At 35.9% G+C, this 27,205-nt stretch overlaps 2 protein-coding genes across 4 annotated transcripts in view; one reads left to right on the top strand and one right to left on the bottom strand.

Annotated features, from left to right (window-relative positions):
- Positions 1 to 1,870: 1,870 nt before the first annotated feature.
- LOC139152768 (S-adenosylmethionine-dependent methyltransferase Rv2258c-like) overlaps positions 1,871 to 27,205 on the bottom strand; it is a 28,882-nt gene continuing 3,547 nt past the window's right edge. Inside the window, exons 2-6 of one of the 2 annotated variants that reach the window (XM_070726095.1) lie at positions 11,701 to 12,013; positions 6,748 to 6,959; positions 6,373 to 6,492; positions 5,114 to 5,818; positions 1,871 to 3,514 (exon numbers count right to left, since the gene is read on the bottom strand). In XM_070726095.1, the coding sequence (XP_070582196.1) occupies positions 5,241 to 5,818; positions 6,373 to 6,492; positions 6,748 to 6,959; positions 11,701 to 11,990 (1,200 nt within the window). In that variant the 5' untranslated portion in view covers positions 11,991 to 12,013 and the 3' untranslated portion in view covers positions 1,871 to 3,514; positions 5,114 to 5,240. Of the gene's footprint in view, positions 3,515 to 5,113; positions 5,819 to 6,372; positions 6,493 to 6,747; positions 6,960 to 11,700; positions 12,111 to 27,205 lie in introns of those variants that run through there. The other variant, XM_070726094.1, reaches the window with a different exon arrangement.
- LOC139152770 (uncharacterized) overlaps positions 26,936 to 27,205 on the top strand; it is a 47,820-nt gene continuing 47,550 nt past the window's right edge. The window contains exon 1 of one of the 2 annotated variants that reach the window (XR_011556703.1): positions 26,936 to 27,032. The gene's annotated coding sequence lies outside the window, so the exon portion shown is untranslated. The remainder of the gene's footprint in view (positions 27,033 to 27,205) is intronic. The other variant, XM_070726096.1, reaches the window with a different exon arrangement.

Genomic DNA, 27,205 nt, shown 5'->3' with positions numbered 1-27,205 from the left:
GTTGTGAATAAGTCACTATCTCTTCCGCAAGAATTGTCACAAACGCCAAAAGAAAGTACTGAAACAGTCTCTATCACAGCTACTTTAATATCAGTGTTGTCCTTAGACAATAAAAGCCGGGTAAACTACCTTCCCGCTTTGTGTTTTTTCCCGCTACTTATCACTATGAAAATTCGATGGCTGACTTGTCATTTTAAGACCTCTGATGGCAACGCCTTCGCTCAAACATGAAGCAATAAAACAGTTGACTGTCATGCGGAGTGATGAAGAGAGTCAGTAAAGAAAGTAGTGCCTAATTTTGAGTTGTCTGTCACTTGAGCAGTACTCTTGCCTAACTTGACTTACTTGAGGCAAAAATTAAGGCTCCGCTGGAGTTTGTAAACAATGCCCAAATGACAGAATTTTCCCGTTTTCTCAAGCATATGCAAGCATATATTTGACTTTTTCCGACATAAAACCACTTGTGACTTAGTAGGTCAATATTTGGATGAAAATCGTGCACAGGTTGGTAAGCTTTAATGCAGTAAAAGGCGTAGAGTGTTGCATTCCTTTTAAGATATGTTTAACTACGAAAAAATCGGGCATCTTCCCCAAATTAATATGGGCCAAAATGGCTAAGAATTGTTCATTGACATTGAGTGACGCTATGTGTATCAAAAGTGTAGGAAATTTCGTTTTGTTGCTTGGTTTTGTGCCGTGTCTGAAGTTTTTCCAGCATTTGTGGAAACTAGTGCCCGATTTTGAGTTGTCTTTAAATTAAGCATTAATCTTGACTAACTTGAGCTTCAGATTTGAAAGATTGGTGAGAATTCAGTTTTAGCTTTCAATATCATATTTAATGTCGGTGTAAACTTTGCGGACATTAGTTATTTCACTGTTATGTTAAGTACGTTGGTTATCTATAGTCGGCAGGCTAAGTTGTACCCGAGTTATAGTTTTCCAACATTCCATTTCTTGACACCACCATGACCATCCACAACAATACTATCCAAATATCCCTTTACAGTAAACCTAGAGATCAACACTTTTATCTCTGCTACACCTCCTGTCATCCCATTGAAACACACTTCAATTCAGTCACCAGGAGTCAAGTACTACGCTACCGTCGTATTTGCTCCAACAACGCCCTTTACGACGATGCAACCACAAAACTCACTGAACATTTAGAGAAACGAGGCTACAACACACATACTATCAAAAAGCACGTCAAAGAGCCCGACGAATTGAGTGAGTTGACCTCTTTACTGACAAAACCAACATCACTTCAACTAACACTAGGATTCCCTTCGTTGTCACTTTCAACCAAGCTCTTCCTAAACTCTCCAACATATTCAGTAAACATTGGGGCATCATCGCAAATGTCACAGAAGTAAAAAAACGCTTTAAAAGCCTTCCCATCTCAGCATTAGACAGCTATAAAACCTCAGAATCTCCTTGTTAGAGCCGCCACCATATTGACGTCAAGTTTTAGTCACTTTCAGTGACAAATTCTCAATTACAAGAGGGACTATGTCATTGTCAATGACGAATTATTATTATATATTTTTATTATTATTATTATAACAACAACAACGGTTTACTTTCGATTTAGAAGGTAAGACGTTTTTCCAATATTTAATGTGATTAAACTTCTTTTGACGGAATGAGACTGATTCTCAAATTACGTCTGGGAGAACCAGCTGATCTTATCTGAGTGTCAATGTTAAGCAGATCTTGCTCCAATGCTGCACTATAGACTTTGAAGAAATGATGCTAAAATACCTTTATTATTGACGAAGTGAAGCACGAAACTTAACTTACCGTCCTGCAAGTCTAACAACTTACAAACAAAACTTGCAAGAATTACGGAAAAAGTAGGCCCCAGTACAAATTTTTTCACACCAGGACAATCATGACGATTTATTGAATATCACTTTGCTTCGATTGTTTATTATATTACAACGGCTCGCCTAAATGACTTGGTCTTTTGTCAAAGGGTCAAAGTCGCTATTCTTGACCTTTTTGTGATATCAAGAAAACTTGGGATACTTCCGTTAAGTCACATAGTGTACCGTACACAATGACCAATTTACATAACTGCAAAAAGGTCAAATATACCCCTTAGCTTAATGCAAACAGACGGGTTTGTTTTTGACCTCTAGCAAACAATGGATTTCCGTTTGTGAACTAGCTCTCCTCTGACACATAAACATTGCCACAATGTAAGGATAAGCTGCTCTCCTTATCTATAAGAAAGTTATCGCTAATACAGATTTCATTACAAAATCTTGCATGGCCACTAAAGCTTTTATAATAGTATATGTTCAGTCATTCATGGTTACAATTGTGAACGGAACTTGATTTTTCAGTACAGACCGTAAAATGATTCACTGAATGAATAATTTTGCTGCTAGCAAGAAATGAGGTTGTGGAAAGTTGACAAGTTTATCAGCATGTTTCAAGAAGTCAAACAACACAGATTACTTTACATATCAAACAAAATTCTTGAAATAAATTTCAAAAGAACGACTTTGTTTCTTTAAATACACTCGATAGGGGTTATAATTCACGCTGTCCCTTTTGGACTTTGATTAATATTTATATCAGAGGTTATCAACGAACACGAACCGACGTCCCAAGTGGTTGACTGATGATCTTGAGCTGTTCAAATTCTGCGCTCAATACTTGCCTAAGCTGACATAACATAAACTATTGTTGAATCTGTGTCATAGGTTAAGCCTCCACTTTATTAATTACCTGATTCTTAGGGATAAATTTTGATTCAAATTAGAATCACTATGGTGACTGGCAACTTACGGAATGTGTGCATGCAATGAGCTTGGGGCCAATACCTCAGTACATGTGATATTTTGAAAACCGAAGATGAATCTATTGACACATCGATTGTCTATGGAATGAAAAGAGCCGAGGATGGAGGAGTGTTGTTTTGTATGTCATGTGGGGAAGAAGCCGCAAAATGTATCATCGTTGTCGTCGTTTACAACACACCCTTTTATGTCACTGTAGGTTAGAAACCCGTCTATATACTGACACAGTGACCTGCATGTAGGCAAAAATGACTTCAGTGAATGCGGAACCTCACCATACTGCCTGCAACAATTATGCCGACGACGACAATAGAATAATTATAATTGGTGTTTGCATGCACACGAGTGCGCCAATTCTTAACTTTTGCTGCAGCATAGGATCTACTGAGCGATAAGAAAAGCAACACAGATATTCAAATTCAGTTTAAAATATAAACTTCACTGATTCAATCAATTTAGAAACGGTCTGACGTTCAAGTCTTTGTTTGTTGTTCTTACTTAATCAATACGATCATCAGACTATCAACACACCAGTCTCCACACTCTTCAAATTTTTTCTTCCTGTGTAATGTGTTCTGTTAATGTCAATGAAAGAATATAAGTATTGTATTTTCACAGTAAACTGACACACGTTGTCTTCTTTTACTGTCAAGGTATTGAAATTCTTCCTTCCATGGTCAACTGACGCAAAATTATGAAAATATAAACTAGGCCGCGTTCAAAAAAAATGGTGAGGGGGGGGGGGCTGGAGGAATCGCGATTGAAATCTTATTTTTTTCAGATCCCCCCCCTCAATACCCTCAAAAATTTTCAAGTCCCCCCCCAAATTACCATATAGCCGCATATTTATTAGGAATGCACGCAGAGTAAAAAAAACATGTAATGTGTCGTTCTGCACGCAAATGTTCAACACTATCTCTTATCAGCAGGTTGTAGAGCCATATACCATTTTTAAATGCATCAGTGAACTTTTTGGATTTCTCAGTCTAAGCCCACTTGAGTTTATCCAACTCTGGCCAGTTCAATGGCACCAGCTGAAAAGCACACAAAATGACAATCATGAGAGAGTATGAAAATTATGTATTCCTAGCTACGTTTAACCAAATTGTGAAAAAATGAGCACAGTGACCTACCAAAATTTTTTTTTCAAAAGTTCAAGACATATACAACTTAGATGCCACTTATAAAATGTTTTACAAAATTGACAATACTGGATTGGACGGTTAAAATATTCCATGAAATTAATGTTTTAATCTCAGAAATTTTGGGTGTAATAATGACAAATTTGATAAAAAATAAAAGATTCCATTTAGTCACACATTTTTCCATTTAAATTAGAGTCTTTACTATTCAAAGTTTTACTTTTGTGTTATTGGTACAATGAGATGTGAAAATTTCATTCACTGCATAAACTTGAAATGAATGGTTTTATATATTGATTTTAAGTGATTTTAGAAAAACTGACTTTTCATCGTATATTTGTATAAGATCAATTATGGTGACCCATCTTTTTTCTCTAATATTTTATTGTTCTCATATGCCAGAATTCAAAAATCCATGGTAATGTTAGTCCCTAGTCTTCTATGTGTTGCTCTCTGGCTGGATCTTGTGTACAAGTAGATGTATGTTTCACTGTCAATTGAGTGTCCTATGACCGAAACTCTTTTTAAACTACATCAGAGTCAGAGCTACATGTATCACTCTCACTGCCAGTATGTAGTAGCAGGGCAGTAGTGTATTAACTTTTATTTTGACAACATTTTTGTTCAGTTTATACAATTGTGTTCTTGTTCTATTCCCTACAGAATGTTGAGCTATCCAGTATTCAGCTTGCCAACACAGCCTACGTGTCCGTGCATTTGCATCATTCAATTATCACCTATATTTAGACAAACGGGCTTTGTTGACAAACTGAATATTGTGTTTTTCAGCATGCTGTAGAGAGACACCAAGAAACTGTGTTGATACATTGCATAGAAATATTGAAAAATTATAAACAGTTGTAGCTCCTGCCCCATTACAAGGCAAACTTGTTCTACAAAAATTTAATGGCATTCATACAGTTTTAGACTTTTTTGAGATTAAAGACATAAAATATGACAAAACGGTTCTAGATTTTGTTTAATTATTACTAACATTAGAACCATTGGACGACATCAAAATGTTGGGAGTCACAATATTTTCAGGTCCCCCCCCCTATAGGCAGAGCAAAACTTTCAAGTCCCCCCCCTCGACTACCCCAAAAATTTTCGAATCCCCCCCTGAATTCCTCCAGCCCCCCCCCCACCACTTTTTTTGAACGCGGCCTAAAAGTTACAGTTCTTTTACGTTTCTTGAATGTTTTACTCTCACATCTGGGGAATCATCGTTCTACTTGCAGGACGATGTCATATGCATTATGTCAGCTGTTGCTGCGTTCACTCACTTTTGTGTTCATTTTGCAGAATCAGGTTTTTCAAACAAAGCATGGTAGTTCTCCAGATCGTCTGGCTGAGGTTCCAGCTGGACGCACCGGAATCCAACCTTTTCGACCATTTCTTTGGCTTTTTCCTTTCCCCACATCGCCCCTAAGCCCATGCCGTTTTCAAAATACAGCGAAACAGACATGCAGTGCATTAGACTGGTCGCGTAGTAGCACGGTCCCATTGGGTGATCCATATTTTCCCGAATATTTGAAGATGCGTTGACGTCAATCATTGAGAAATAACCGCCTGGTTTTACTAACTTATACACCTCCTTCAACACTACATCCGGGTAAGCCTGGTCATGAATGGTATCTATGGCTGTGACGTAATCAAACTTGCTGGACCAGTCAGCAGGCAGTTTAACCACATCGTGAGCCTCAAACGTAACGTTGGTCAATGCTCTCTTCGAAGCCTCCTTTCGGGCTACTTGTAGGTACTCGTCACAGAAGTCAACACCATAGAATTGACTATTAGGGAACTCTCGGGCCATCGTACATACAAACATTCCATGACCACAGCCAATATCGACAACTGTGATGCCTGATTCTATAAGAATAGAAAGTAAGCTTTTCAGTGATTTTGAAATTTTATTTACGATATGACATGTTGCATGACATGTCGTTCGACAAAGCTAGACATCGGCCTCAAAGATGATACGATACCTTTCAAAAGGGAAATATAATGTAAGGGTTCATTCAGGACTTAGCAAGGTTTTTTAACAGGCATGTACAGTCTTTATCACACATGAATGGTAAAGGCACATGGCAGCATGGCATGGGATTTGTAGGCCAATACGAATACACCCAACTTTTCATTGTGTCCAATAATCACTGTCTGCATCGTTCTTTGAAACGTGGCTTGTTGGGCATGGGCAGAATTATAAAATAATGCATTTTATAAAATGGCCTTATCATTTGAATAAACTGCAGTTGCTTTCCCGGTCCAAAAACCTACAACTAATCTATAAATTTGCCTACACATTGGAGACATAAAGACTTCCTGATGAAACTTCTGCAGTACAAATGAAGAGATTATTGGCTAACCGAAGAGATACCATCAATTGGTGATCATTTCTCAACACGCTCCTCCTATACACTCACCGAGAAGACTGTGTATCTCTTTGTTGGTCTTGACAAAGTGAGGCAGTTTCTCTTGATATTTTTCTGCTGACAATTGACCCATGTAATCCATGAATGCTGAATACTTGGAATATGGAACGCCTATTAAATGAAAAAAAAGGCCTGAAATCATTACGAGGGAAATGTTTATTCGTTGACAAGAAGTGTGATTCATATTGTTTTCTGAATGAAACGCAACGTATGAAATTATTTTATAATGACACTGCCGTAGCAGCAAACATGCTTCGCAAATGTGATTAATGTTATGTCATATTTTCACTCGACGACGTTATACTTAGCAAGTCAAATATTGAAAATCCTAATTTCAAATATCAAGATATGCTTAAAGAAACCAACCTCTGGGGCCGCTTCTCTTGAAGCACTCAATGATATCGTCATACACTGCACACAGAGCCGGTATGGTTGTTGCCGCTAGTGACAGATTCTCCGGTCCTTTGAACTTGGTCAAGACTTCAGCTCGGTGCTTCGGAATCAAGTAGGTTTGTTTGTCAAAGTCCATATCCACGATCTTGCTTGTAACCATGACAGCAAGCCATTCTCGAACGTATCTGTCGATACCCAAAAGAAAACAAATCTTAAAAATTGAAGTGATTTCTTTGGGGGGGGGGGGGCGTTTCAGTGTCATTTCTGATATGCTCTGCTTGAACGTAAACATTGCATATCTAAGTGTGTAATTTATTGTGTTACTTAAGAATCTGACGCCGACGAGAACGCACCATAACCTTTCATATGAATGCAGCATACCTGTGACAATGCATAAAGGTCACAGTCTTGACGCCCCTATCTACTCTAAGTACTAGTAATTCGTTTTTTAAAGAAGTCTTCTTCGTGTTCAGAATTCAAATGCGATGCTCTCATTTCAGTGTACTGATAACTGTTCAACGGCGAGCAATTTCACCACCTCCAACAGAAGAAATGTAGGGCTTGAAGTGAATTTTCATGTCCCAGGAGAGATTGCTAGACTGTTTCAAAATGGTTGCTTTTCGTAAACTTAATTTGATATCTCAAAAGAATCAATAAGAGCCGACCGAATTGACCACATCAACTTTTACACAAATGTAAACAAGTGTAAAAATTCCGAACATTTCCCTAGTCTCCTTCATTTTTTCAGCGGCTCCAAACAATGATAGCTGAAATTTTCAGAGCCACCTCTGTTGGTAAGAACATTTTTGAGGCCCCAGCACGCCAAAATGACAAAACTAGCTATATCAGAGCATTTTTAGCTCAGGTGTTCACACACGTGAGCTAATGTCGTAGCAATGTCTGTCTGTCCGTCTGTTTGTGTTTGTGTGCGTGTGTCTGTCTATTTACACGATAACTCAAGAACGCCAGAACGGATTCAAGTCAGATTCGATAGACAGGTATCATATGGTATTTGAAAGAACAGAATAGATTTTGGTTAGTGTGGCTTGCATATTTAATGAATTTATGACGTATCATTTTTTATTCATGTAATGGTTTCCTATGAAGACAGTTATGACAGTGTTGACATATATCAAGAAATACTGTATAAACATTTATGAAAATTTTCACTAATGACAATCTCAGAACATTATGATGATACTGTGAGTGTCATGTCAATTATCTGTTCATTTGCATATTTAATGAACTTTTGTAATAAGAGATATAACTGAGAAATTCCTGCACCAAATTTGGTGATACCTTCTACAAATATTGATCTGATAGATATCTCATTGTACTAAGAAGCATTGAACAGTGTCAAGTTAATAAACAGCTCATTTGCATAGTAGATGGAGTTTTGTAATTAGTAGAACACCAAAATAACTGCACAAAATTTGATGAAATCTACTGCAGATACTGATCTGACAGATATCTGACTGTGTTGTGAAACATTTGGTGAAGTTAATTTAGGGTTCATTTACATATTCAATGAATTTTGTAATCAATGATATAACTCTGAAATTATGACACCAAATTTGGTGAAACCTGCTACAGATATTGATCTTAATATTTAGTTGTCGCGTGAAGCACTGAGCAGTGCCAAGTTAATTAAGGGATCATTTGCATATTTAATGAACTTTGTATTGTAATTAGTTTTCTAACTATGAAATTACAGCATTACATATGATGAAACGTACTACAGATGTCATATATCTGTTGATCTGATAGATATCTAACTGTCCTATGAAGCATTGAGCAATGTTAATTGACAGCTCATTTGCGCATTAAATAAAGATTTGTTATTAGTAATTTAAGTCCGAAAGTAATGTGCAAAAGTTGATGAAACCTGCTGCAGATATTGATCTGACAGATAAGCTTATCTGATTGTTCTGTTAAGTAATTAGCAGTGTTGAGGTTCGAAATTACCGGTGGTCATGCGTCAAAAGACCACAATTATCTCATTTCGGCCACCAGATTCTATTTTTAGCGATCCATCTTGACCACTAAGTTTTCGGCGGTCACACAAGTACACAGCGGAGCTGTAAATGTTACACGCCTAACACAGGGTTTATTGTTAGAAGTATCCAGACACTCAATAGATTGTCCTAAGAGATAGATACTTTAGCAGTAATGTAGTACACAAGTTGTCTGTTCAATCACAGTCCCTTCACTGTGGTTCAATGGCAGTTCTTTAAAAATAACCCCACTCCATTCTACTCAACTGAGTGTTCGCTTGGATAGACAATGTCTCTCTTTGTTTTACTGTTTACTGCAATGATCATCATGATTATATCTCCAAATGTAGGATAACATCTCTTTACAAATTTCATCTAGTCTCTAGGTGACACAGGCGAAGGTCCTATACTCTTATGTACATCTTCATAATAGTCCAAAAAATGCAAGAATTGTCAAGTCATCAGCAGTAATTGTCATTTCTTGATTACTCAGTTTGTAATTCTGTCAAAAACTTAAATACCGTAACGTAAGTCCTTTACATATAACCAGCCAGTCAATTAGTTAGTAAGTTATGCAGAGGCCAATAATAGATCAAGTTGATCTGTTGTGAAAATACTGAAAATTTCTGGTGGATTTATTTGCCATCCATCATAAACCAACTTAACAACTGTGACAGAGTAGCGGCATGTTTCCACAACAAGACGTCAGCCAACCATTACAGACAACTGCAACACATATTGAAAAACGTGAGCATATTCAGTTCATATCTGGTTAAGTATATATGAAGTGATCCATTTTGTGTCAGTTTTCTTTTTCAATTTACTAGTGATCACACGAAACTTGGCATGGCAAATAAAGTGGGCATTTTCTCTGATTATTCAACACAGATGAAATCAGATTATTGCTTCATTCGTTTAGCGAGAATCAAAGCATTCCGATGCCAGTTGTTGTTTTGTGTCTGCTTGGCACGCTCTTTCCGTTGGTTTTGAAACTTTTCATCGTAAATATTTTCTTTCAAAAGCCTACAAACGTCTGCGGTTTGCCAAACACGTCAGCCTTGGGCGCCGACCTCGCTTTCATCGAACATTCCATGCTGTCCCAATGTTGAGCAGCTGTCACTCCTCAACGAAGGTCGGCGAAGGTCATCATCATTGTAACCTTCTTTGTTGTTGTCTGGTTCATTTCAGAAGGGATACTAAGGCTGCGTTCACAAATAACGATTGGGGGGGGGGCTGGAGGAATCGCGATTGAAATCTTATTTTTTTTCAGATCCCCCCCCTACGTACCCTAAAAAATTTTCAAATGCCCCCCTCTATATGGCCAGATATTTCAAGTCCCCCCTCCAACTATCACAGGCCCACATATAAAAGAATGTGAGCGCAAAAAAAAATAATAAAATAAAATAAACACGTATTGCGCCGTTCCGCTCACAGGTGTTCAACACTACCTGTATTAGCACTTTGTATAGTCATATTCCCAAGGCAAGTTCTTTAAATGCATCAATGAATTTTTTAGATTTATTGGTCTAAAAAGCAAACTTGAGTTAATCCAACTCTGGCCAGGTCAATTGCTCCTGCCGAAGAGCACAAAATGACAATCATGAGAGAGTTGACAAATTGTGAATTCTGGCTAATTGCCATATTGTAAAAAACTGAGCACAATGACCTACCAAAAATTTGTTTCAAAAGTACAAGACATATATGAATTAGATGCTACTCAAAATTGACAATACTGGAAGGTTAAAATATTCCAAAAAAATGTTTTAGTCTCGAAATTTTTGGTGTAATACTGTAATTGCAAATTTGGTTAAAAAATAAATACCGTTAATTCCACATATTGGAGAATACCGCGTACGCCGTACTCTACATCTGATTTTAATCAGAGTGATGGTGACCCCATCTTTTTACTTTAATATCTGATTATTCTCATATGCCAGAATTCAAAAATTTCCATGTGTTCTTCGGTGTGTTGCTCTCTGGCCTGATCTTGTTTACAAGTATGTTTCACTGTCATGAGCGTCATTTGACTCAAACTCTTCCTCAACTACCATGTACATCAGAGTCAGAGCTATCTCTATCACGACTCAGGTATGCAGTAACAGTGACATTACAGTAGCAGAGCATTAATGATAGTGACACTACCCGTATGCAGTAGCTGTATTAACCTTGTTAATTTTGACAATATTTTTGTTCAGTTTATTGTAACTGCGCTCTTGTTCTACTCCCTACAACATGTTGAACTGTCCAGTATTCAGCTTGCTATCACAGCCTGTGTATGTGTACCATGCATTTGTATCACTGACAACTGATTGTCACTCTGGACTCCTAAATCATCACCCAATACATATTTATAAATACAGGCTTTGTCGACAAACTAAATATTGTGTGTTTGAGCATGCTGTAGGGAGATAGCAAGAAACTGTAGTTGTTATATTGCATAGAAATATCGCAGAAATCATTAACAGTTGCAGCTTGTGCCCTGTTACTTAGATTTTTTCGAGATAAAAGTCATGAAATGTAACAAAGTGGTTCTACTAACATTAAAACAATGAGATGACATAAAAATGGTATTCATTTTTCATTGAATTACCTACATAAACTTGGAATTGGAAAATGTAAAACATAAAAGGGAACCAAAAATTTCAAGTACCCCTACAGGTAGAGCAAAATTTTCAAGTTCCCCCCTCTATTACCCCCAAAATTTTCGAATCCCCCCCTGAATTCCTCCAGCCCCCCTAACCATTTTTTGTGAACACAGCCTAATAATATATGTTGAATAACGTTGATCTAACTCCACGTCCTTGTACAAAAGTAGGATGAAGTAAATTATTATTCCATCATTATTTAAGATTACAGAAGAAACATGCGGCGCATCATTTATGAGCGTTCCGTTTTCCTCATGAGTAATGAATACATGTTATGACCCAGATACCTTTCTTTCAATCCAGCGATGTCCGCTATTTCTTGAGAGGTTTTCGGTTCGTCTATGGCGGCCATGGTTTCGAAGAGACCAGTAGATGATCCGATCGCTACACCGATCATTACGAAGCCAGAATTAAAACATTCCGCCATGCGATTCATGAATGATTCGGACGTTTCAGCTTTATCGGGAGAAGACGCCATCTTGTAAAGACAACTAGGGTAAGCCGCTCTACTTCTCTGTTTACTTGAGGGTATGCGGTTCAACTTCAGCGTACAAGTTATACTTCCGGGGCACTTCATTTATCACGTTTAGATCAGATATCCTTTTTTTTCAATAAGATGGAGAAAGATTGATGATGAAAAACATTCAGCCATACGACCGATGATAATGTGGAGCTAGATCGGCTGGGTTCAATAGATACATTTGCATTAGTTCTAAAATTAATCTGACAGAATCAAAGAAGGTCACAGTAATGGCGACCTTTGATGACCTTAGTACACCTTGACTGTATGACATGTAAACCTGTCAGGATATCGTGAAAAACATTAAAACTCTAATTTACTTGCACATTATATATATATATATATATATATATATATATATATATATATATATATATATATATATATATATATATATATATATATACTCTCTGTGCCCAAGTTCAGAGGTTGCCATAAAGCCATTATGGTGATAACCGGGAGGGCACATTGTATTCATTTTGTGTATATGTATATATATATATATATATATATATATATATATATATATATATATATAAGTAAACTATTACAAAGATCTCATCGAAAAGAATGCACATGACCAGAAGTCTCTCTTCAAAATTGTATCATCAATTTCATCGTCACCAAATAATAATTTGCTTCCGTCCCATACATCTGCATTGGAATTAAGTAACCGTTTCAGTGACTTTTTCACTAAAAAGATCACAGATATCCGCTCAAGCCTAGATGCTCGAAGCTCATCTGATGACTTTAGAGTGATATTGAAGTCATTTCTCCAGTATCTTTTGATTTGATCATTTTCAACCAATATCAGAGGAGAAAATCTTTGCGCTCATCAAGGATTCGCCGAATAAAACATGCAGTTTGGATCCATTTCAAACGTCGTTTGTCAAACTATGCCTTGATAAGCTACTCCTGATTATCACATTAATCTGTCACTGGAATCTGGCTTTTTACCCCATTCTTTGAAGTTTGCAGTCGTCAGGCCGCTCATAAAAAATAACCCTGGATCCAAAAATTCTCAAAAACTTCCGTCCAATCTCCAATCTACCTTTTCTGTTGAAGGTAATCAATTGAATTGTAATTGAAAATGTCGTTGCTGCTCAGCTGAAAGACTTCTTTAACCAAAACAATCTCCTCGCTGTATTGCGAGAAGTAAGCGAGAATACATACTTTCTCGCGATCATGCTGCGAGAATTGTGCTTTGTCGCATGCATCTGCGAGAAATTGAATTCTCGCAATCAATCAGCGAGAACTATATTTTCTCGCTCTGCATCTGCGAGAAATTGTGATTTTTTTTGTGAAATGCTTACACAGAAGAATACAATTTCTCGCAAATGCAAAGCGAGAAAACAAATTTCTCGCTGATTGATTGCGAGAATTCAGTTTCTTGCAAATGCTGAGCGAGAAAACACAGTTCTCGCCAGCTGATTGCGAGAAAATTAAGTTCTCGCTAAGTTATTACGAGTCTCAGAAAATTGTGTATTCTCGCTTACTTCTCGCAAAAGCGAAAAAGTATCCATTTCTCGCAAATTTCCCGCAAATTTCTGTACTAGTGGTAGTCAAGCTTTGAAGATATAACGGTGTGGACGAGGGTGACACAGGAATCTCTGGACAAGTACTTTCTCATATGACCAATTTCGCGAAGGAGGAAGTGAATAGCACTGCAAGTGGCACCAATATGTTGTTGGAATGTATGGTTTTCATCACATATTACACCGATGTTCCTCGCAAATGAAGTGGTTTCAATAACGCTGGAACAGATGTTGACATCAGTGATGTCTCATCACGTGTTCTTCGTTCATCTGATAAATGCCTTCTGCACACACCTAGATGGAATCTGACTACCTATGGTCGCCGCTCCTTCTCTGCAGCAGCTCCTGTCCTTTGGAACTCTTTACCCCTGGACGTAAAAACCTCTCCAAATGTCAACATATTCAAAGACGCTTAAAAACTTACATCTTCCAGAGAGCATTTTCATTGTAACTCTAAGCGCCACTGAGCATTGTTTAAATTTGGATATTTGGCGCTTTACAAATTTGCTAGATAGATAGATAGATAGATAGATAGATAGATAGATAGATAGATAGATAGATAGATAGATAGAGAAGTCAATGTGCACTATCAGGGAAATGCCTCATGCAAGGAGCAGTGTACAAAGCCACGGTAACCAGGGACGACAATATGACACAAGAGTCATACGTTGGTCTCATAGAAAATGACTTCAAAACCAGATACACAAATCATATGCATACATTACGCAACGAGAAATACATGCCGTCCAGAAACAGGGAAACAGGATCTCGCAATAACAGAAATGAATTTGTTTCCACCTGTACACATCGAAGGAAATTACTAGAACTGGTAAAATTGTAAATATATATATATATATATATATATATATTATATATATATATATATATATATATATATATATATATATATATATATATATATATATGCACTGTCATGGGCGCTGTAAAAAATTGGCAAATCCGGAGATGTTTTCAGAAAAAAAGTATCTCAACTTGACCTACAAGTGCTCCATTTTATTTTGTGATTGATTATGATTTACGTTTGAGCTGTAAAGTTACGATACTTTGAGTTGTTAATCTTATTATTCATATTCACGGGCATGTAAACAAACCATTACTGTGCATTTGTGGTCGGTCACGTGGTTCAGCTCGACCAATCAAAATGCGACGGCAGGGCCTGGTAATATAATTTGTGTTATATATATTTATAACTCCTTTTTTCCGTATCGAGCACTGTAATATCCCGCAATGGCATCTTTTTTGACCTTTCTGTGGTTTCAAGAAAACAGAATTAAATATTGCTTAAATAATATCACTCAGCGTACAAAATGAATAGGGTACATAACTGCTTCAGTGTAAAAACTACCTCTTCGCGGAATGCACACAGATGATGTACTCTGTGACCTCCAGACAAATTGTACTTTCCTCATTGACTTGCTTTACTGTGATATATAAAGACTGCTACAATGGAAGGGGAGACCGGCCCTTCCTGTTGAGACTTATTACAACGCTTGCGTCGAACTTTACATAACAGTGTATCTTCAGCCATGCATGGTGAGAGTTGTGCACAAACTTGATTTTTTCGTACCGTAAAATGTTTCACTGAATGTTTAATTTTGTCTGGTCTCAAGTAGAGTTGACGTTGTGCACAGTTGACAAGAATTTCAACATGTTTCAAGAAGTCAAACAATACGCTGCCTTTCATATTTAACAACAATCAAGGAAAAAGCTCCAAAAAGGAGTGACTGTATTCCTTTGAAAACGTCTTAATTCAGTGTAGGTAAAAACTACCTGTTACCAACCTGAACTATCATACAACATAATAACATACAATGTTCTACAGCAACATGAAATCTTCGAGTCTTGAAAAATCATTTTCATGAAAAAGATTTTGTAACCGTTGCATTTATCTCTTTCTTTAATTTGTATCAATAAGTGCAAGAATCGTAGAGAAATTTGATCTTACAAATCAATGCGATACAAAGTTCATTAAATCGCTCAAAAGATATCGTCCCTTTTCCTATACAAATATATGAAAATTACATAGATGAGCCAGCGCATCATCACCATACGAGCGCTTGCCTACTTGTAAGCTGTTATGAGCTGTAAATGGTACAAGTGTCGGTGAGACGATTGGGTCGTCTTGTTAATCTGGATGTCCACAAGATGATATTGAAGACTACGAGGAGAAAGTTATTGCTGAAATGCTCCGAATATTTGTCAAACCCGGAGTTATGAAGATCGAATTCCTGGCATCATGCCGTAAAGTATTCATCGATTGAAGAACACCATGTACGTGAGCCATGATGTTTTGAATTAATTTGCCTATTGGCTTTTGGTCTGTAGGGTGTCCCTTTCTATCTTTTCTATCTTTTCCTGCGGCCTTCCATGTTTCCATGCTTTTTTTTCTGAGTATATGATGCCCACTTTTAAGTAGCGCCATTGAGTTCGACTTTTCAGTTCCTCTTTTTTCTCTTTTTTCTCAGTCAATGTGGTTTCACATTTGAATATTTTTGGTCGCACATCTTTCCGAGTGGAAGTAGTTTTTGTTTTTGGTATTTAATGATTTTTATTGCGGTTTTTGTGTGTATGTAGCGTTGTTTTTTATTTTTGTAAAATATGCACTCATTTCATTTTTGTGCGATTTATTACCATTGTACATAAAATAAGTATGCGTGTGACTTTTTCCAAATCGTTACAAACTTAATTCAGTTAAGCACGCGCGATTGGAAGTAATTTTGGTGATTTTGATCTTTTAATTGTTCAAATTTAACAAATGCGTTAGGTGCCGTATACCTTAAAGTTGAAATTATATTACACATAACCTATTAAAACAAGGGAGATGCAAAAAAGTAGATGAGTTTAAAATTCTGATTTAAACGAACATGACTACAATATGGACTTATTCTAAATTAGTTCCAATTTTATTGTCTTTTTAGTTATTTCCTGAGTCGTTTCAAAGAATGACTTCAAATGTACTATTTTAGTAAATTCATATATCAGAGATATAAGCTCATGTCAGAAATATCTTGATGTCTGTAAATCGAAAGTTTGTTTTGCAATTATGAAATCTGCAGTTCATATGAAAAGCAATATGACAAGTTCCAGATATTTTTCTGTTTCCTCTATGATAATTCAGTATTAGAAAGCAACATGCAATAATATTCACAATCACATTTTGCTTACAACAGTTCTGGACATCTGGTTATGCATAAAAAGAGTGGAGTACATTCACAGCTCATTCAAAATACTGTATTCAAACTTTAGAATTGACACTTTTAACTTCCTATCTTACAACTGACATGACAACAATTTCATTAAAACACAGAATGACTGAATTTTTAAACACACACACATATATATATATATATATATATATATATATATATATATATATATATATATATATATATATATATATATACTGAATTATTCAATTTATATTCCGCCTTTTGTTTACCTTTGTCGTGCGCGGGGGGTCACCCTAATTTCGAAAGTTTGAATAGGGGGTCAGCCACTTTTTGACGTTGGAAAAAAATAATCCACCGCCGCCCCCCCCCCCCGCTTAAGAAACTGACCAGTCCCTAATATGAGCTTAAGAATTCATTTAAATGGAAAATTGACAGTTTATATGATACTCTAACGTAAATATTTTTGAAATTGTTCGACTACTAAAATTGTTCGACTGCTGAAATTTGATTTTCTCTCTTTGTTGTAGTCAAATCGGATGTAAGTTCATGTTATATTTTTAACCATTTATAATTGTCTTTCTTATAAGAGGTAGTACGTAAAACGATTGGAACTTATTTGGGATAAATGGATGGTAAAGTAATGTCGATTTAATCTACAAATGTTATCTCATCTGCTTTTCTTTTATATTACACACTTGTTTTTATAAGTAATTTGTGATATGGCAACATTCAGCTTTATGGCATCTAACACTTTTGAGAAATTTGCAAAATATGGAAATCCAATTATCCCAAATTAGTTCCAATCGTCTTACTTTTTATTTTATTTACTTGTCATTCCTTTTTGAATTATTTAAATCATTGTTGTATGCATGGCATTGTTTGTCCATTCTTTTATGTTTATTTTTTCTCTTTTTACACAGTCAAGCCGAATGTGATTCAATTTGAATCTTTTGGTCATAGTATTTTACGAATTGAAGTAGTGTTTTATAATAATTTTCTGATTTTTTTTTTACCTTTTTTATGGAATCAGTACTCATTACAACTTTTACGCGAACTATTACACGTGCATGTACGTCAATAAGTATGGGTGTATGAATTTTTCCAAATCATGACAAACTGTTCATTTCTACATTACCCTGAAAGAATATTTTATAACTTTGTATAATATGAGATTTTTTCCTATTTATTGTACTTTTTCTATTCCTTTCCTGCTGTAATTCCACCATTTTTTTCAATCAATAAGCAATTGCACTCCATCTTTGTCTGTACAGACACATTCATATGTTTAATGACACTTCCCATATATATAAAAAGTTACATAAATTATATGGGGTCATATAGATAAATAGCTATCTCTTTATTATTCATACGTGCTTAAAATGCATTTCGAAAAGAAAATTGACATTTTGTATATATACACTAACGGTAAATATTTTTTGAAATTTTTGGCGCGCCATAGAGTTTAATTTTACTCTGCAAAGTCTTTGGAAATTTGCATTTACGCGCCGTACAACTCGTATCAAATCAAAGGCATGTAGAAGTGGACGAAACTATCCTTGTAATATTGACATTTCCTTGAAAATCTCACAAAATTCTTGGCTGAGAATTTATTTAAAAATATACACATTCAAAAACGTGGTGTGAACGTTCAGGATCTAAGATAACCTGGCCAGATATTTTCTTTCTATACAAAAAATCTGCAAAAAAGCCGACCACCAGATCTTGCTTTCGCTAACGTAGTTTACCGACTGGGAGCGAAATGTTTCAAAGATATTTATCATTACGATGTCAAATTAAGTTTTTTCTTCTTTTTTTTTTCTTTTTAATTAAATTCTTTGAAAATACGTAGCAATAAGAGAGAGAAAAAAGTACTCTCGCCAACATTTCACGATCGATTTAAATAAAACTTCGGCCGAATTATTCAAGGAAAGAAACGAAAAATGAGTAAAAATCAAATTCCCTAAAAAAGTCCGCTTAAATACATAATTGTACAACATTATTAGAGCACGAGCATAACGAAAAAACAGACAGTAAGTTATACACTCATACTTATTGACCTACATATATATGTAATAGCTCGCATAAAAAGTGCAATGAGTACTGATTATAAAACGTACCACGCACACAAAACATATTGAAATAATTAAAACAAATACACGAAATATCTCTCTCTCTCTCTCTCTCTCTCTCTCTCTCTCTCTCTCTGATGAAACCCCATCCGGTTTTACTTGCACAAAAGAAAGAAAATCAGAGATGAAAAGTCGACCGTGATGGCGCTAAATAAATATCATCATATCATTATCGTATACTCAAACCAAAAAACAACAACACACAGATAGACACCCTCCAGGAAGGCGAGAACGGGCCCCTGAAAAATACGAACAGGCACACTCCAACACCAAACATACAAAATTTATTAATTCAATACGTCATGGTTCACATGTCCTTTTATCGATGAATCCCGTGCAGCTTTATGTGTCAGGGAATCCTGTCGAAATAATACTGTGTTTATTCCGTTTATTTTTAAATCAATGCATTTTTGTGTGGACGATTACACACATGACATAAGTATGTGTAAGTCTTTTCAAAGTCGTTGCACATTTTATTCCGTTCTGTCTTTTTATTTATTTCCTGAGACGCTTAACAATGACTTAAAGAATACCGTTGAATACCATCTTTGTTGTTGTTTTTAATTAGGTATGTATTTGTCTTCTTTCCTTTCTTTCCTTAATTAGTATGCCGATTAAAAAAGACAGACAATTTTATTGCAACACCCCTGATGTCAAAATTTTCAGTTTTCGAGTTTTTAATTTTTAAGTTTAAAGTTTGGTTCTGGACCATGAATAGTTTGTACTCCTAAAACACATTTGATCAATTCATCCTTTAAGTATGAATTAGAAAAAAAACCAACTGGAAAACGGAAGGCAGATTCCAGGGGGACTTGTAAAAAATTATAACATGCTGGGGGATCTGAAAAAAATTGTCATTACAAAGAATGAACTTAAAAATTTATCCAATCTCAAATTCCTTTTCAAATACCTGCTGGCACTTTCATTTCCTGCCATATCAATTTTAGGCGCGCCCTTGGGGTGTAAGTTTTAGGGTATACTAAATAATTTATTAATGATCCAAGCAGCCGCCTTGAGGCAAAGATTTAGGTCGTCATGATTTCCACTTACCTTACCCCTCTGTTACGCAAAGCTGTCCTCCATAATGACCAAAAGTTTCAACTTCACCTTTCAATAGCAATTTGGGAGATAACTTATTTGATAACATTCACCCATTGACAATACCTTGGGTCTAGGTCAGTGTCAAACGTTCATGTTGCCATATGTACATTTTTATTTTTTGAGGACTTTGACAGAATACAAACTATTTAGAATAGTGCATAGTGGCATCAATAACAACAGGAAGCTTCAGCGCAAACAACCTTTGACTAATATGTATAGTGAATCAAAAATCATATTTTTTGTACTCACATTAACTTTTTACCTACCACTTCAAGCAAAGTACATTTACATTTCCTTTATGCGTGGTCAACAGCACACATTTTCTTAAGTAAAATGAAAGTCGTTTGCCAAGAAATGTTATGTGAAACAGTGATGCTTCAGTCTCAATGAACTTCCTACATGTATGAGAAGTGAAATTTGTCAGAAAATTTACAAGTAATCATTAGTGGAAGTCTTAGAGTACTCACGAGAACGAAATAAAAATACCAAAAGCTGGAATACTAACAAAAACAAAATAAAGATATAATCTGGAAAAACGAACATTTATTAAAATAGTTACAAAATTATAAAACGCTCGTGAAAACGAAATAAAAGATAATTTACGAAAATAAACGTTACTGAAAATGGTAACAACAAAATTTTAAAAAGAAAACGCGAGAAAAAAATCATTGACAATGACATAGTCCCCACTTGTAATAGGAGTATTAGTCTTGATGGGACAGGGAAATGTGGTCATTAAGAAGCATCACTGGAGTGTATATGTTGAGATCTATGGGAACATAGGTCTATGTCGTTGTTCCCAATTTGAAACACATGAGGCATGTCTAAGTTATGGTTCTAAATCGGGAAAAAATATCAGACCTCTAGCTGTATTGGCCAGCCAAAAAATACATATGCGCATAATAAATGAGGTACAAGATGTGACATCTTAAGGTCTAATATCCTCTCAAACTTGGAGGGTATAGAACTTGTGGTTACTGAGTTATGCATATATATGTATAATCAAGGTCAAAGGTCATCGAGGTCACGTGACATTTTGGAAAAAAAGATTGTATTGCTAATTAATCCCTATATGCCAATCACTATCCGTACTGCTCCCAGTATCACCATTTTCAAATCCAGACTCAAAACACTATTTTTCCAGAAAGCTTATATGTGATTTCCACTCATTGTTCAGCGCCAGTGAGCACTTTATTATAGTGGATACCAGGCGCTATACAAATCATATTATTATTATTATTATTATTATATGCCAAAAATCAGACCTCTAGCTCTATTCGCTTGCCCAGAATGAGATATGTGCATAATTAATAAGTAAAGCGTGTGTTGTCATAATGTCTCCCATGCTACTAAATATAAAGGACATAGCACTTGTGGTTACTTATTTATTGACGTAAACGTATATTTTAGGTAAAAGGTCATCGAGGTCACATGACATTTGGTCAAAAAATTTCTATCCTATAGTTATCCCTATATACCAAAAATCAGACATCCAGCTTTATTGGCTTGCTCAGAATTAGATATGTGCATAATTAATGAGGTACAGTATGTGGCGTCATAAGGTCTATCATCATACCAAATATGAAGGGTGTAGCACTTGTGGTTACTGAGTTATGGACAAATATGTATATTTGAGGTCAAAGGTCATCGAGGTCACGTGACATTTTGTCAAAAAATCGTATTGCTAATTTTTTGCAATATACCAAAAATCAGACCTCTAGCTCTATTGGCTCGCTCAAAATTAGATATGCACACAACTAATAAGGTACAATATGTGGCGACATAAGGTGTCCCATCATACCAAATATGAAGGGTGTAGCAGTTGTGGTTACTGAGTTATGGACAAATATGTATATTTCAGGTCAAAGGTCACCAAGGGCATATGACATTTTGTCAAAATATCTGAGATATCTGCGTGAACGGACGGACATGACCCAATCTATAAGCCGCCTGGACTTCATCCGTGGGGACTAAAATCTGTGTCACTGCATCCTTTTTGCAATATGAATACGATGAGAAACTAAATTTTTATTTTTCTTGGCCTTATACATGGGAGTCTATGGAGGTGTAAACTAAAAAGTCCTCTAACACGGCCAAATTTGATCGCATTGTGAAACGAATCGACGTGCATCTGTATTGGGTAGGGTACTATCCTTGTGCAAAGTTTGAAAGAAATTGACCAGGGCATGTCTGAGATATCTGCGTGAACGGACGGACACGCACACGGAGGGACGCACGCACGGACATGACCAAACCTATAAGTCCCCCTGGACGGATCTCCGTGGGGACTTAAAAACCAAAGAAGAAATCCTGACCGTAATGATTTCCTCACATTAACTAGAAAGGGACGTTTGCATTTTAATGATGGTTTAATACTCCTTGTTAAAACTACGTCTTTTTCAAGTGAAAATTCTGCAGAATTTGAATTTTCCTGTCCAATGTCGTTGGAAAAATAATAGATGCTTATCTCTAACTAAACAAATGTAGTTTACGACGTAAATGTAAATCTAGCAGAACAGATGATATTGCATAAGTGACCACGCGCACAGGAAACAGCCCTCACCATTGCTATGTCAATGCAGACTTTTAGGGATTTTTTTGTATCTATCTCAAATTGTCCAGTACAAATAATTGAAACACCTGTCAGATTGCACCAGATTCAATCTATTCTAGGGATCTACCCTCTATAAGAACACATTATTATTATTATAAATTTCCCCCTCCTCTTCCAAGACCATGCTCTTCTTCCTTATAAAGTGCATACATTGTATTTTGTCGTTGAAGGTTAACGGGCCCTTCTTTAATTCTGCTGTTGCTGTTGAGGAATTGGGTATATCAGCAATTTTTCTCGCCAGGTTGGCAGCAATTTTTCTATTGTCTTTCCTATATCATTTTTTTTTCACATGTGGAAGCAAAGCAATTTATTCAGTGAATACCAGTTTTTTAATATGTTGCTCTTCAGTTCATTACATGCCGCTGGTTCACAATTGCACATCTAGAAATAACTAGTGGTATTCTATGTGAGCACAGGACACATGACATTAAATTAGAGGACAGAGATTGTGTAAAATCAAAGGATTGTCTCTAATGACTTCTTTATTGAAATTAAATAGTAGAAAACTGGAAAAATCTACCAGAGCGTCGTGTGGAGGTGTAAGAGGTCAAGGGGAGAGCGCGAGATGTCCCCCTCTCGCTTCGAAATTGTTGAAACCTTTATGTGTGCAATGATGCAATCTGGTGCAATCTGAGAGGTGTTTCAATTATTTGTACTGGACAAAACTATTTGAAAAAGACAAAGAAATTCCCAAGGAAGAGCTCGAGAGGGGTGTTCCCCCCTCTGGCATCAACATATTTTAGAAATTGACGTGGCAATGGTGCAATCTGAGAGGCGTTTTCAATTTGTTTGCACTAGATAAATATTTGAAAAAAGGACACCCCAGCAGAGAGCGCGAGAGGGATGTATGAATCTCTCGCATCAACATTTTTGAGAAATTGACGTGTGCAATCTGAGAGGCGTTTTCTATTTGTTTGTACTAAATACATATTTGGAAATGACATAGGATTTCCAAGGGGAGAAATTGATGTGTACAATGGTGCATCTGAGGTGTTTCAATTTGTTTTGCACAAAGTAAGATTGTTTGAAAATGACATTTGATACTGATATTTGCTCACGTGTTGACACACGTGAGCATATGTCGCAGCGATGTCTGTCTGTCTGTGTGTCTGTCTGTCTGTGTGTCTGTCTGTCTGTCTGTCTGTCTGTCTGTCTGTCTGTCTGTGTGTCTGTCTGTCTGTAAGCTCAATATCTCAAAAACGGCTCATCAGATCAGAATCAAATCTGGTATATAGATTCAGTTTGCAAATGGCAAGAACTGATTAATTAAGGTGGGTGTGGCTTGCTTACTTTTTGCTCATTTGCATAATTAATGATTTTAGAAAATGCGGATATACATTTACAACGATTGCACACAATTTGATGGGATTTGCTACAAATATTGATCACACCAAGATATATCAGCTGTGAAAGATATTAAGGGGTGACATAAAAGATAATGGATAATTTGCATATTTAATAAACTTTCATAATTAGGGATATATATCTGATTTGACTTCATCAAAATTGACAAAACTTGGTATGTATATTGAAGATACTATGATTTAACATTATTGAAAGTCATTAAGCATTCTTACTTCATCAAACTCTTAATTTGCATATTTAATGAACTTTTGGAATTAGGGATATTTATTTGAATTGACTAGACCAAAATTGATGAAACTTGCTATGTACATTGAAAATACTATGATATAACATTGTTGAAATTCATTAAGCATTTTTACTTCAGCCAAATACTTATTTGCATATTTAATAAACTTTCCTAATTAGATATATAAATCTGAATGGACTTTACCAAAGTTGATGAAACTTGCTATGTACATTGAAAATACTATGATATAACATTGTTGAAATTCATTAAGCATTTTTACTTCAGCCAAATACTTATTTGCATATTTAATAAACTTTCCTAATTAGATATATAAATCTGAATGGACTTTACCAAAGTTGATGAAACATGCTATGTACATTGAAAATACTATGATATAACATTGTTGAAAAGTCATTATACAGTTTTACTGCAGCCAAATACTTATTTACATATTTAATGAACTTCACTAATTAGGGATATATATCTGAATTGATTCGACCGAAGTTGATGAATCTTGCAACATATATTGAAGATACTATAAAACAACATTATTAAAAGTCATCGTTTACTTCAGCCAATTCCTAATTTGCACATATAATGAACTTTCCTAATTAGGGATATTTATCTGTATTGACTAGGCCAAATTTGACAAAAATTGCTAAAGATACTATGATACAGCATTAAAAGTCATGAAGCATTTTTACTTTAGCCGATTACGTATTTGCAAATTTAATGAATTTTCCTAATTAAGGATATTTATCTGTCTTGACTAGACCAAAGTTGACGAACTGCTTTGTACATTAAAGATACTATGATATGACATTATTGAAAGTCATTTAATATTTTTACTTCAGCCAATTCATAATTTGCATATTTAATGAGAACATTTCAGTCAATTCCTAATTTGCATATTTTAATGAGCTTTCCTGATTGGGGATATATACTTGGATTTAAAATTAATTTGTGGGGAATATTATTCATTATGTTGATCATAACACTTTCAATGAAGTTGCAAACATGTGGCAAAGGTTCAAATTTACACATAACCGCAACATATAATTAAACACGTGAGCATTTTCAGTTCATATCTGGTTTTTAATATATCTTTTGCATGATCTGTGTTTGAGTAATAACAGTCAACAATCCAACATTGACAACATTTATTTTGAAAGTGTTAGAGCCGCTGAAGGCGGCTCACCCAAGACAATGAGAGAGTCAGATTTCTTAAATTTTGTGATTTATTTTTTCTTTGGTCCACGAACAACTTTTCCATAGAATTATAACTTTTACAGGAGTCGATTTAATGAGCTCCGACATCATATTTAGGAGAGCGCCGCTATCGGCCAAAAATACGGAGGTTCTGAAGCATTGAGAATCGTATACACTCGTGATTCCTGCGCAGCCCGCATTTGTGCTGCTTCGAACAGCGAAAGCCTGAACGAAATCGACCTTTTCTTTCACGCGACTTTCGACGCGAAAACGAGACTGTATTTTCCCAAAAACGGTATTTTATGCATGGTGTATTTTCCATGTTTTGACAAGTTGACCTTCATTTTGTAAGTATCAAGAACGTAAGAAATAGACCATTTCAGAAACAACGTGTGTCTACATGGACGCGTCTAGTGCCACCGGGTGTAGTTTGCAAAACCTTTAAATGGCTCCACATATTCACTATTTCGTCCATGAATTACTGCGACTGTACACTATTGAGAGTTTACCATACTTCTCGATTGCGTCCTGGCCTTTCCCTAGATGCAGAGGTGCATCGCAAACGACACCGAGAGTTGAGCACTTAAATAATTGCCTCTCAAACGTGTTTCTCGTTGTCCAATCTAGTTATCTATCTTTCGCATACGTTTGGTAGGAGCTCTTCTATATTCTCAGAAATACAAAGTCCAAAGAAAGAACTTTTTCAGTAGAATCAATTTCCCAAACGACAATACTGAAAATCAGCTTATTTCTCTACTAACAAAACAAGAGTTATCTTTTAATGAACAACTTGCAGATTATATTTTTACTTTATATAAACAAAGAAATACCTAGTTATATTTATTATTAGCTACTATTATTATACTGTAATACTTTATCTTTATTGAAGAAAATTTGAACTTATTTTTTGTATCACACTTTTATTGCCACAAATGTGATGTAAATCCTATATTTACAAGCAAGCAATAAAAATATTATTATTATTATATTATATATTTTCTGCTGCCTTTGTAGAAATTGAAATTGTTTTACAGCTGTCCTCGCGCTCTCGCCATTGCTCCGACCTGAATTTAAAATCGCATGGCAACACGTAGTCAAATCAGGTTGTATACGACATCTGTGCATGTGAGGTAATTTACCTAGCAACCGTAACCTTTGTGCGATGTTACGTTTTCATAAGGCTCTATGGGGAAAGTTGTTCGCGCCTCTGCTATGATCGATTTTGTTCACCGAGACGTTACTGGATCAATTTTTTCTCCTTCTTCACCTGCCAACAGTTTTCTTTTCCAAAAATCACCCAGCCCCCCCCCTATCGATATCAAATGGTTCTACCCATGGCATGGAGAGAAGCAAATGGTTCCAAATGTCAAGGACTCGATAATTCAACCATGTCAAAGTATCAAGATAAACGTGTCAAGTAGTGAGGGGAATTTCTCTAACCCCTGCACCGTATAATACAATCTGATATATTTGTAATGTATTCGTTATCTAGGTATGGGCATTCAATATTATATATAAATTAAGCGTATCAAATGGTCTGCCACTTGGTGTTAATTTCCCTCTGCTCACCTTGCCAACGTGTCATATCTATTTTGGTCACGTCCGCCCTTCATGCTAATTTATTAGCTTAGACTCGTTTTCAAAAGAGCTAAACAGTTCTATGTTCGACACGCCATCCGACACACAGTCACGACTTTGTTCACATACATGTAGGCATAAATGTCATAAGGTGAGTTTCATTACGTCACTTTGAGTACATACTAGAGATCTACGTTCAACTCGATCACCTTCACGTTGAGGTACCGATCTCGTCACGGTCGCGTGCGAACTGATAGACTACGGCGGCTCTGTGGTATTGCATTAGTGCTAGGAGTATCATGGCGAGAGTGTCCAGGTTTTTTG

Source organism: Ptychodera flava, chromosome 16 (assembly GCF_041260155.1).
Source record: "Ptychodera flava strain L36383 chromosome 16, AS_Pfla_20210202, whole genome shotgun sequence".
NCBI classification, from domain to species: Eukaryota; Metazoa; Hemichordata; class Enteropneusta; family Ptychoderidae; genus Ptychodera; species Ptychodera flava.
Note: the sequence above shows the minus strand (reverse complement) of the source record. Positions and strands in the feature narration are given on the sequence as shown.